The sequence below is a fragment of the Nelumbo lutea genome, chromosome 5, assembly GCF_056320005.1.
Source record: "Nelumbo lutea isolate HS-2025 chromosome 5, American lotus-T2T, whole genome shotgun sequence".
Lineage (NCBI taxonomy): Eukaryota > Viridiplantae > Streptophyta > Magnoliopsida > Proteales > Nelumbonaceae > Nelumbo > Nelumbo lutea.
The window spans coordinates 18399416-18412679 of NC_142688.1; the positions used below are offsets into that span (position 1 = coordinate 18399416).

The 13264-nt window shown below is 36.2% G+C and overlaps 2 protein-coding genes across 2 annotated transcripts; one reads left to right on the forward strand and one right to left on the reverse strand.

Moving 5' to 3' along the window:
• The first annotated feature begins 616 nt into the window (after positions 1-616).
• Positions 617-1606, forward strand: LOC148850718 (uncharacterized). The gene is made up of 2 exons (XM_088945647.1): positions 617-910; positions 1421-1606. The coding sequence occupies exons 1-2, from the start codon at positions 758-760 to the stop codon at positions 1538-1540; spliced, it is 273 nt and encodes a 90-aa protein (XP_088801773.1). The 5' UTR covers positions 617-757; the 3' UTR covers positions 1541-1606.
• Positions 1607-1638: 32 nt separating this feature from the next.
• On the reverse strand, positions 1639-12388 carry LOC148850719 (uncharacterized). Its single transcript, XM_088945648.1, has 16 exons — positions 12306-12388; positions 12050-12165; positions 10775-10829; positions 10459-10580; positions 8238-8288; positions 7945-8064; positions 7708-7827; positions 7184-7319; positions 6190-6360; positions 5411-5566; positions 5202-5308; positions 5016-5109; positions 3059-3200; positions 2833-2986; positions 2570-2716; positions 1639-1807 (listed from the first exon to the last, which is right to left on the reverse strand). The coding sequence occupies exons 2-16, from the start codon at positions 12151-12153 to the stop codon at positions 1639-1641; spliced, it is 1848 nt and encodes a 615-aa protein (XP_088801774.1). The 5' UTR covers positions 12154-12165; positions 12306-12388.
• Positions 12389-13264: the final 876 nt, after the last annotated feature.

Consider the following 13264-nt stretch of genomic DNA (forward strand, 5'->3'; position numbering starts at 1 on the left):
TGAGCATGTGGGGCGTTTGTGGGGAAAAACTGGGTAGGGCGCAGATTTGAACTGAATATGCTCTTCACATGGTGTGTCTCATACATACCTCACATCATGTTTTGGCCATATATTCTACATCTCCCGTATTTGTATTTATTATTTTTATATTTATATTTGCTAGTAAAAAAAAAATATATATATATATATATATATATGTATTTACACGTGTTAGTATTTAAAGAATTGAATTATTTATAATTTATGAACAATTTTTGAATGAATACAATAAATGAATAATTTCTAAAATAAAAATAAAGGAAATATATATCCTATTTATGCCATTATATGTTTAGAGAGAGGGGATAGAAAACGTCTAATGAACAGAAAAAAAAGGGTGACTATTGATGGGAAGATGTCCTCAATACCATAGGATGGGATGTGACTGTGAGGCGCGTAATGTGAATAGCAGATCCCAATTCTTAGAAGAGATAATCCACCGAGCTTAGACATTTGAATAAACAACTAAACAAGTGAATGTGGCATCGTGAGACAAGTACAACGCAAGGGGATTGGACCCTATGATCCCAAACTCAACACGTAGTGTGAAGCCTAACGAAACGTGGCAATCTTTCGATTCGCATGACGAAATAGTAGACAACTCTTTCTTTCATTCCCTCTCGATCGTTATTGTGTTTGATCATATCCCAACCTGAGTTGATCCGAGACAGAACTGGAGGGAGCAAACTTCAAGACCAAGACCAAGAGGGTGGAGGAGATGGATAAAGTGAGATCATCGGCGCCCAGCGCTTCCACGGCTACCGGCAGAAGAGGCATTCCGGTGATGTCTCGAATCAAGAGGAAATGCATTTCCTTCTCTGCTTCCTTGCAAGAAGGTTTTCGATATTTCAAAGCCTTGCTGGTCGGTCAGGTCAGAGTATCATCGATCATTAATTATAACATTTCCGTTCCTACCTTTTACTTCAGAGAAGATAAATCCAAGGATTATCTATAGAAGAATGTAGAAACAGTACTTAGGTCTTGTTAGGATTCGGAGATGATATAGACGACGGTACCAGCTGGTTGCCATCTAGTGACTTTAGTTTGTGCATGTAATAAGTGGTTTTTTGCTTTTCGGTGGCAAACCAGCTGCCGTGAGCTACCGAGGACATCGAAACAGATTATGTTTCAGAAAGATGTGAAGAGAGAACAGAAGCAAAGGAAAGAAAAAAATAATGAAACTTCAACTTGAGGGAGAGTTGAGAACGATATTCTGCTATGGATGAAACATGGTTTTAACTTAATTTAAAGTATGCAGTGACCAGTGAGCCTCTGTTGTGACCGATCAGAGTTTCCATTAATTGTTGCAAAGATCGATATTTAGACCACCCATGTGTAGAGTCTAAATGGCTATATATACTTACTTGGAACTATGAAACAGGCTAAAAGGCTGGCTGCGAGGAATGAAAAGGAAGCAAGCGAAGCTGACTTACAGGCCACGAAGATGCAAGTTCAAGCGGCCGATGCGGCTGAACATACCAAAAAGAGACTCAAAATGTGAAGGAAAAGAAAGGAAGATGAGAAAAGCATTAATTTCTCTTGAAGTATTCAGCTTCAAGTCTACTCCACTCAAAATCTGTAATTAATGAAACTTTGTAATTAACTAGCTAGTAGTAGGAGTGTTTGGTTCTTTACTTGTACTTCCGCTTGGGTCGCTGATGCAAGAGCCAAACGTAGTGTGTAATTTCCATTTTGGGGTTGGTTCATGGCCTCCAGTTTAAATGTAATCCGCCATGTGGTTGGTTGGTATGTTTTATTCCCCGTCTTCCTGCAAAGCAACAATTAATATTCATGGATTGAGGATTTTGCTTTTCAGGGTTTTAATTAACCCAACGCTAGTAATGAAAGAAAAACATAAAGCACTGAAACAAGAAGATTGGTTTGGCAATTTTGGGTGATGGATATTCTCAATTCCTCTCTCTCTCTCTCTCTCTCTCTCTGTCTCTGTGTTGGTGGGTAACACCCATTTACACTCCATCCCAACACTAGCAATGAAACAACAAGAGAAAAAAAAAACTGAAACAAGAAGATTAGTTAGGCAATTGTGGGTGATGAGTATTCCCAAATCCTCTCCCTCTTTGGTGGGTAACACCCATTAACAGTCCATCCCAACACTAGCAATGAAGAAACAACAGAAAACACTGAAACAAGAAGATTGGTTTGGCAATTTTGGAAGATGGGCATTCCCAAATCTCCTCTCTTTTTTTCTTTCTCTTCCTTTCTCTCTCTCTCTCTGTTGGTCTATACTCCATGTGCATTATCCGGAGGTCAAACTGTTTTTTGCCTTCGACCGGTTTGACTATTCTGATCAAACAGGTCAGACAGTCTCGGCAATGGATCAATTGATGGTTTAACTGCTGTCTGGGTTGAACGACGTTAACGAATAATTTTTGATCAAATAGCAGGACCCAGAATTAAGACTGGTCAAGGGTGTTGAAAACACTGAACTTCACTCCACCAAGCTTGGTAGATTAAAAGAGTTATATTCAAATAATCTTGTGTTACCATTTAAAGGCAGAGGCTGTGGTACCTGGAGACATGTGCAAAGAACCAATCATTCCGGTAGTCGCTACTACCGACCGTATAGACCAGATCTTCGTGGGGGTAACAGTCGGCGTACCTCTCCCACAGTCCATACTGCCTAAATTTGTTAACAGGAGTTGATCTTACACCAGTTCTGCTTCCACATTGCATGTTCAGAAAGTTAATGGTCAATCAATGAATTTAATCTCAAACTCCACTCCCTAAATTAATTGGTAACTCATGTGCCAAATTCTGGGAACGAGAGCTAACTTGTTGTGGACGGTATACAATTTGTTGATGTACTTAGGATTAGGGTCAGGAACGTAGAACTCATATGCAGAACGGTCTGGGATGCCGATCTCCCACAAGGTTGGACCAGCTCTTGGTGCTTTATATACGAGATTGCCCAGACTTGTATTGCATCCTGATTCATATAACAACAAAATCATCAGAATGAAATGTCTGTATATATACAGAATATAAGGTTTTCATATACCTGGAGTTATTGTGATAATGGCTTCATATTTGTAGTCCCCGAGAAACCCAGGTACCCATGCATAAAGATTGTAAACTCCGGTTCGAATATGATCAATGGTGAAATACCCATTAGCGTCAGATTTGGTCCAAAACTGGTATCCCTGTGAAGGAATGAGAACATATGAGGCTTATGGGTTATTGGTCTTTTAATACACTTGGAATAGGGATGCAAGCATGGTTTTCAAAACTGAAACCGGACCGGATGGTTGGACCGGAAAAATTGGGTGATCGGTTCTGTTTTACCCTAGAACCGTTATTTTTTAAAAAACCGTTGATTTATTAAAAAAACCATTGACCTGAGCGGTTGAATCATTCGAACCATTCAATGGTTAGGTTGGTTTTTATTTTTATTTATTTTTTGTCAGAATGGGCCATCCTTTCGGTTCAAATGGTCAGACCATTTGACTCAGAAATCAGACCCTGACCGATTCATTGTCTGATTCGGTTTTAAAAACATTGGATGCAAGTTGGTTTGAACTAAACAATCATAGGGCTGTGTTTGGTTTGATAGAGATGATTGTCTATGATACCAAAAAAAGTTCACAATCAATCAATTGGAATTATAAAAGAAATAACTTATCAAGTGGTATTATTCAAAATTCACGGTCTGAAGATGCTTTCATTGGTCAAAACTCTTTCAATACCGTGTCTTTTTGATGGATTGGTATGATAGATTTTCCCTGATAAAAAATAAGACAGAAAGAAAGTTGAGGGAATGAAATTTAGAAAACTTATCAAGGGTCCATTTAGTTTGTAGGAATAGGGGTCTCATTTTGATTTTAGCCAGGGCGGAATGGGATTCCAATTACCATTCCTGGCCAACGGTGTTCCACGTCTGAGGGAATGGCCATTCTGGCCTACCCTTGAGAATGAGAATCTCATTCCAACCAGCCCCCCAAAAAATACAAATGACTTCAAAAAAATCCTATGCCCTAATTCTCTTCATCCCATGCCAACCTTCTTGGGAGTATATTTTATAGAATCCAATTGTGATTCCCATACGAACCAAATAAGCGAGAGATCGTTTCCAACACCACCGGATTTTGATTTTGATCTCCATTCTGATTCTGATTTTGATTTTAACCTCTAATCAAGGTTTTAAATATTGATATAGGGCGTATTGGCCTGTATCGGTGTTTTTTTTAATGTTTTATTTCTTTATTTTTCAAAATCGGTTCAGATGGGTTGGTTTAAGTCCTAGATACCCTTTGAACCATGGTTTTCAAAACCGGATCGGACCAGAAAAATCGGGAATTGGTCACCTGACCACTTCCGTTTTCCTCCAGAACCGCTTTTTCCCCTAAAACCATTGATTTTGGTCAGCAAACCACTGAACCGGCCGGTTAACCGTTCGAATGGTTTTGATCGTTTTTCAAAATTTTAATTTTTTTTAAATTTTTAATTTTTCTGTCAGAACGGGCTGGCCGTTCAGGTTGAATGGTTGGGCTGTTCGAATTGATAATCGGACCCCTGATCGGTTTGGTTTTAAAAACCTTACTCTAAACCATGGCCTGACCCAATACAATCCCTATAGGAACATATTGAAAAACTCCCGGCATGATACGTATCGGCTGATACCGATACTTTGAACCTTGCCTCTAATCAAAACGACCTACGTAACTTTCCCTTAACATTTTGTTTATCTCCTATTTTTCATCAAACAAAACAAGCCTAGAGGTTTTTAATCCCAACTCAACCCATCAATGAAACATATTTTGGATTTGGATTGGGTTGGGTTGCCCAAGGAATCAACCATAACCCAACCCAACTTTTTACCGAGTTGGGTTTTCTACATCCATCTTCTAACCCAGCCTTCGACTCAACCCGACTCTAATTTTTTAGGGCTGGGGTTGGCCCGGGCCGGCCGATCCAAGTTAAAGCTCTAATTTTGGGCAAACAAGTTCTGTGAAGATCACCTTGCATTCGGTTTGCCATGATCCTACATCTCCAGGCGGGGCTAGTCCAATATAAGCAAATCTTGCCGAAAACTGCTCACTGCCACTGATGTACCTATGCAAAATTGAAATTCACATTTTCATTCAAAATGCTTGACGCGGTTGCAGATTGAAAAAGAGCAGAAGAGGAATATATATACAATATACCTATCCTCGACCAGTAATCGACCACTAATTCTGCCCCTTTGATCCAAAGAAGGGAAATCCTTTGATGCAGGAAAGCTATATGGCCAGCTTGCGGTTTGGATTGACGCCTAATGAACGATTATCACAGGTATTTTAACTCCTCTCAAAATGCAAAATTAACAATTAATAACCACACAATAAGAACAAATGTTCTTTATAAGTTTATATACCTGTTTTTTGGCGTCGCGCCATAGTGTGTGTAGATCTTCACCGAGTGGGAGAGAATTAAGATATATAAAAACAGGTCCGAAAACTTTCTTCCATGGCTCTCCGTTTCGGAACATGGGCCCTATATTCTCACCAGAGTAGTGAGCGCTGATGAACATCTGATATAAAGATCTAGAGACTCTTAACAGTTTCTTCCTCGTATATATAAATGTTCATAGCTAGCAATTGTCCCTGGTAATGTGTCTTTGGAGCTTAAACTGCTCTTTAATGGCTTTAACCAGTGTTTCCGAACTGTCATTGACTTAGACGGTCGAACAGTTCAGCCTGAGAACTGTTCAGGCAACCGGTTTCATTTCACTCTTAGCCCATTTTACCGTTGACCTATTCGACCCGAATAATGGTTTTACAGTTTTTTTTTTGTATTTTAATTATTATTATTATTTTTGTTTTTAAATTTAAAACAGACTATCCAGTGGTCAAAGCAGATCTGGTTTCAAGTAAGGTTCAAAATATCAATAAGCCCGATACACCGATATGGGCGTATAGAGCAAATCGATATTATTTTTTTAGTTTTTTTTTCTAAAACCGGTTCAGAGGAACCAGTTTAGGTCTCCTCTATCCCCTAAACCGGTCAGACCCCTGATACACCCACTATAAGGATATATCGGTGGATCCCAAAACAATATGTATGTGTCCATACTTTGAAACTTAGTTTAAAATCGATTTTTAAAACATTCACTTAAACAAATGTCATCAGGGCAAGAGAGATAAAGGGTCTTACTGAGAGAGTGGTGGGACCCACGTGGGAGGTGAGATCCTGCTTAAGAGGCCCACCTGTAAGGAATTCATTACTTGGTGTAATCATCCAGAAGCCTATTGTAGGATCTGCAGATATCCAACCGTGTACTTGATTGTCCTTGACCTCGACAGAATATTGGTATTTGTCATCCACCTGCACATTATGGGATTAAACAAAACCAGGCAACTTTTGATTAACCCACCCTCCTCCAGGCTTTGGATCCATTCATCTTCACCATTGTATCTGAACTCTCAACAACTCTGAAGGAGCTAACTAGGTCAGCAACTTATGGAGCTAGGGTAGTCCTAACCCAAAAACCAACCTGAAGCATTCTAAAATACTTATTGACCTTCTTGCACCATTATTACGAAAAAAAAAAAAAACTAATGTTCATACTTCATGTCAAGGTTCAAAATATTGGTACGTCCGATGCGTTGATAGGGGCATATCGGGCAAATCGATATAGCATTTTGTGCTTATTTTTTATTTTTTTCCACAACCAGTTCAGAGGGCGACGGTTTAGGTCTCCTCCACCCCCTGAACTGGTCAGACCCCCGATACATGCACTTACTATAGGGGCGTATCAAAGGGATCCTAGAACAATATGTATCAACCGATACGGGCCAATAGGTATCGATACTTTGAACCTTGCTTCATACCACTAGAATTGCTACCTTTTCCTTCCTTGCTCTTAAACTGTGAAAACAGAAACTTATACACATATGGGGTTGAGTTGGTTCAGAGAATTCAGACAGCCGGAAGCCTAATTTCAGCCCAATTAGACAGTCCAAATTTGAGTTGAGAGATTAGACATTTTTCTTATGTTTTTTCTTTCTAATTTTGATATTTAGGCTTGGTTAGAGGAGTACAAGTATAGAGTACAAAACCTTGTATTTGTATTCTTTTATATGTATTTTACATATTTGCATTTATACTCTTTCCAAACTGAGCCTTAAAAGAGTTAATGGAGTAGTACCTCTCCTTTGAGGTTTGGGTTGATTGGATGTGTCAAAAGAACTGCTTCTGGATAGGCTAGAGGTTGACCCGATTTTCGATCTTCCGGCATGGGCATGATCCGTTGCCTCCAGTCTGATATGGCCATATAATGAAACCTAACCACGCCAAATACCAAAATCTCTCCCTTTTAATTATCTATATATGAATTTCTGGAAACTGAACTTAAAAAATTAAGGGCCCATTTGATTTATGGGAATATGAGTCTGGAATCGAAATCAGAATGAGTTATTTTAATTCCAACTGTTTGGTTAAGCGAAAAGAGATTTCCATTTACATTTCTGGTGGGATGACATTATCCCATTTGAGGAAATGGCCATTCCTTCCCTCCCCCTCTCTTGGGAATGACATCCCATTTCAGCTGATTTTAATTCTTATTTTAATTTCTATCTGACCATACAGATTATCGAAATAGACCATTTCGAATCTAACGGGCCCTAAATTAATTTATCTTACATCAGAGGGGGAAGACAGTCAAGTTAGTACTTATCCTGCCGAAGTTTGAAAGCCATTCTGGTTTCGTTAATGTTGAAATCAGGCCATCCTTGTAAATGCTCGTAAATGCCGTAACAGTAGAAACCGGGGCTATCGTGCAGCATTATAAACCTGAGAGGTTAACGTGAACTTCACAATTAGTGATCTTGTTTTTGTTCTATGAAACAAACAGAGACACAGTTTTGCTTTTACAGTGGGGAAGCGAAAGAAATGCAGAGCCAAACACACCTTGTGTCTATATTCAAGGGAATGACTCTGCCCTTGAGGGAGTAGTTCCATGCTCTTGTGAATGAAAGTTCAATTTGCTTCGTATTGTTCATTATGACCTTAAAAGCACTTCCTTCCATCCTGCATGCATTTATATGTACGTGTTGGTAACTTGGCAATTGGCATCATCGTATCGGTAAGAAAGATAAGGCCAAGGCCCACATCCAAAGTGTGGCCCAGTGTAAAAATCAAGGCCCAATAACATGGCAAGTCCAAGTCATGCGGCCCATCTTAATGGAGAGAGAGAGAGATACCTGTCAAAGATTATGTCTCGTCCAGGTTCGTTCCATACGGTATCCCAATATCTGAAGTGTTTTGAATTGAATTAAACAACACTAAATTAATCTCAGATTAAATAAATCTGACAAAAATGCTTGCATATTTAGTAATGACACTTTTAGAATAAACACTTATTTATTTGTATAGACAATTTTTTTAAGTGTTATTGTATAAGCACTTAAAAAATGTTTGAAATTTGGATTTAAAAAAGTCTTAATTTTTAAAATAATACTTATTTCAGACTTATTTTCCAAACACTAATAAGTGTTTAATGAGATAGTCCCGGCCCAAATAAACACTTATTTTTAAGTATTCCGAAACATGGTCTTAATCCAATAAGATGTGCAGTTCAAACTGCATGTGATTTGTGATTTAATTTAAGGTATAAGGAAATCAGTCAGCACCAAAGAGAGTGTGTGTATGTGATCGATCCATGGGATTGGGCTGTCAGAATGGTGATCTAGGTAACTGGAGCTCCTTAGACTCAGTTTGGAATGAGTGCAAATACAAATATGTATAGTATAAATACAAAATACAAGGTTCTGCACTCTATATATTTATATTTGTACTCCTTCCAAATTGAGCTTTACGAAAATGAAGGATTTAAACCGGCTTCGGAGGCAAATAGTATCCATTTGTCCAATTTTGAATTTGAAATCAATTCAATTAAGGGTGATCTGTATCCAATTGTTGTTTATAATTGGGTCGAATATTGATCCATCCCTATCCAATCCAACAGCATCTGATATCGATTCAATTCAGTTCAAATTTATGCTTGTATAGTAAAATTAATTTAAATGTTACATTTTTTATTAAAGATCCAAAGTTTCTAATTTTATTTAAGCTGTTTTTAGTTAATTTTGCTCATGATATACAATATCAAAGTCATTTCTAGATAATTTTATTAATAATATAGAATAATTTGATATATTGATACTATTCAATATCCTATTATAATCAGAATTCAACTCCAAGTCAATTTAAATCTGACAAATAAGATAGAATTCGAATCCAAATATAAACAAATGAAATTTGGATCTAGGTATATGCAATTCAATTCCATCTATTTGTGAAAGGGGTGCAAGTTGGGCTGGGTTAGGTCAGGTTGCCGAGTTATTAAACTATCAACCATAATCCTAATCTAAATGTAAAACTTTTGGTTGGGTTTGGGTTAGTCTTGGTTGGCCCAACTTCTCTACTTCCTTTTGCCAAATATATATATACACTAATTTATTATTTAGGAAATACAAATTAATTTATTAATTTATTAAATTATTATAAAATTAATATAATATTAGTTTATTAAATTAGACTGAAAAATAGGACGTTTTATGTGTAGACTAGGCTTCAAGCTCGGGTTCAAGATCAAGGCTCAATGGTCGGGCCAGGCTCGGTCTCGGGCCTAGACATTTTCTATTGATAAAGAGGCAAAGCCTGGCCCATGAGCATGTATTCTTAACACAACTTTTTATGCTTTCTCAACTAGTAAACATGTTTTGATGATGTATGACATGGAGTTATACACGATATGTCTTACACACCAACATAGTTGTAGTCATAATACTTTTAGGGTCATCTACTAAAACACCCCTATAGTTTGCAATTGATTTACTTAATCGACCTTCCAGATGAAAGTGGAAAATCACAGTTTTGAATTTAATCAAAGAAAATAAACATAGAACTATCATTTTTGCCCCTAATAAGGCATTAACAAGCACTGTATTTGACTCTTTGATTAAATCTTATTTGCTGTACAAAGAGATGTAAAAGGTACTTTTGGAATAATAAACAATCATGGGCCCTTGAATATTTTCCACTCAGTTTCGATAATCTTGTTACTATTTTCAGATAACAAAACAAATCGCTCTTAATAAAAGGTCAATTAAATAAATAGGTTAAAAGTTAATAGAGGTATTTTAATAAAATAAAAACTAAAAGATAGGTTTAAATAGATCATTGAATATAGGGGTGCTATAATAAATGTCTAATGATGACTGTACATACTAACACATGAATTATACAACCAAGTATCCGATATCATGGTTCAAATTTCAAAAAACCTATTTTCCATTTTCTCTTTCCAAAAATATCAATATATTTTTTTAATGATGGTTCAGATTGCAAGGCAAAGAACAGCTAATTGGAGCATATACCAAAATGCCATTGGACTTCCAGTAGAAATAGTGTAAAACATACCCTCTATTTTCCTCTTCATTAAGAATTTCAAGCAAATTGTCCAGACCTTTGTACCGTATTCCACTGACAATTCCCCCGGGAACTGATAACGTGACCTGGAGAATACCGTTGTCCATTACCACCTGCAAATCATTTTGCTTTTTAATTAATAGCAAATGTATTTGCTGCCTTTTCAATTCATTTGCACTGGTAAGCGCATGAGAGTGTAAATGAGAATTTGCACTCCCATGCTTTTGCACCAACGCTAATGAAATTACACTACAAATTAAGGTTAAGGAGAAAAACAAAGTCAGCATTAATTTGAATGGATTAATACATGGTCGGGTGTATAATGCAATTGAAGACCCAATTTTGATCCTTTCTCGTGTACTCTGTCAAGAATTCAAATTCAGAATAAAGGAAAAACAATTAGTCGAAACTAAAAAAAACAAGGGATCGAATCTTAATTATTTATAATTTACGAGCATAATCTTCAAACCGTTGTTCAGGTATTCAAAAAAAAAAAAAAAAAAGGAGTTGAAACTGTGCTCCACTGTGATTGGGCCAATTAAAATCTAGGCCCATTACTATCATAAGCGATAGGCCCCCTTTACAATTTTAAGACCTACCTTTTATAACGTCATATTTTTTAAGTCATAGGAATTATTGTTCTAAACATAGAGTGTCAAACGATTGGATCCAATCCAACCCAAATCTTGGATTTGAAGAATCTATTATAATTATTGGATTTGGCCAATCCAATATAATTGTTTCATATTCTTATTGGTCTGAATTTGGACCTAAACCAAATTTTTAATAATCCAATCATGAAGTCAAACCCTTGTCCAATTTGAAACGGATCATAACTGAAGCCGGCATAAAGTCACTTTTATGAAAATACTTTTATAAAAACACTTTTATGAAAGTACTTTTATAAAAACACTTTTATGAAAATAATTTTATAAAAAGTACTTTAACAAAAATACTTTATGAAGGCACTTTGCGAAAGCACTTTTATAAAAGTACTTTCACAAACACTTTTATGGAAGTACTTTTACAAAAGCACCTTTTATAAAAGCAATTCTACAAAAGTACTTTTATAAAAGTATTTTTATAAAAGCATTTTTCAAAAGCACTCCTACGAAAGTACTTTTATAAAGTTACTTTCACAAGAGTACTTTTATAAAAACACTTCTACAAAAATACTTTTGCAAAAGTACTTATACGAAAGTACTTTTATAAAAGCACTTCTATGAAAGTATTTTTTTATAAAAATACTTTTACGAAAGTACTTTCATTAAAGTGTTTTTACGAAAGCACTTTTACAAAAGTGTTTTTTCAATGCCGACTTTGTTTAATATATTTTTGTAATTTTTTATATATTCTGTTTTTTATATAATTTTTGATATTTCATTTGGTTTGGATTGGATCCAATCCAGTCCATTTATATTTTGATGAATTGGATTGGATTTAGTTTGTATTGGATTTAGACTGAATTGAGTCCACTGAAGTCATATTGGACTGAATCGGATTAGACCAAATCCAGTCCAATTGACACCTCTATCTAAATTATTTCATTGGAACGCAGAAAAAGATTCAGTAGAGGAAGAACCTAGCAGCAGTGCTTATCTTCACAATATAGTCGGTAAATGAGATGAGGAGAACAATCCATCCCAGGCAAAATTGCAAACGTCGACTCAAAAGTAACTCTTCCATGCAGACGATAACCTGCGTAAGACGCAAGGCGAAGAGAGAAAATCATCTGAGAAAGCTAGTAAAGCATGAACATTCCTTCCTGAACAAAGATAAAAGAATTTACAGAAGAATGAAAAAAGAAAATAAGATTCAGAAGCGAGGAACAAATTTACCTTAACAAATGAAAATGGGAACTATAGCCTTAGAAACTCTTAACAAAACCCTGTTATAATGCAGGTTAATTAGTATTATTATCTAAGCACAGAAGCAGCCCCAGAAAGCTGCAGAGAGACGGAGGCAGAGAGAGAGAGAAAGAGAGAGTTGTACTTCTATTATCTCAACTCATGAAATTGCATTACCAAAGGGGCGTTTTAAATAGTTCTGGGTGTGAAATTAAGAATAAGGATTCCAACCTTATATTACATTCTGTTAGAAACAATTATTGAAAATTTTTGTTGCATCCTTTACAACAGTGAAAATATTTTTGCTGACCGCCATCAAACAAAAACTATCACAACCAGAACAAAGGGCACGAAAGACGCTTGATCTTCATGTTTCATGCTCAGCTGCCTTAAATAGCAAAGAAACGGTTGTTAGGTTTGGAGAAATCTGTACTCTGTGCTTATGTGGTGTGGGTGGCTGGGTGCCTCGGTAACTCAAATATAAACTAAGCATTTATTAGATGGTCCTTAAAGCCTTGAGGGTATGTGTGCTTATTGTTCAAAGGGATCATTTAAAATTACACCCATAATCTTTCTATATCTACAATACTATTAAAAGTGGGATTGGGTTCTAGATTCTAGAATTGTTTTTGATTAAAGCAACCCTATTGGTTCGCCTTTATTGCAAGAGCAAAAATGTAACTTCAACTACTACTTTTTAATTTCAATCTATTTCTTCTCATTAAGTACTGTATCTAAGGTATTAATTTACATTTCCTCTCATTAAATCTTATATTTTTGTTGACTTTTCTTGACTAAAATGCCCACACTCTTGAATTTGATCCCTCTCTAGCTGTGAGGGTAGAAATGTAATTTAAATTATTACTTTTCACTTAATTCAATTCCCTTTCATTAAGTCATATAAGCTCCCATTCTTTCTCATTAAACCCTATCTTTGAGGTAATTTTATT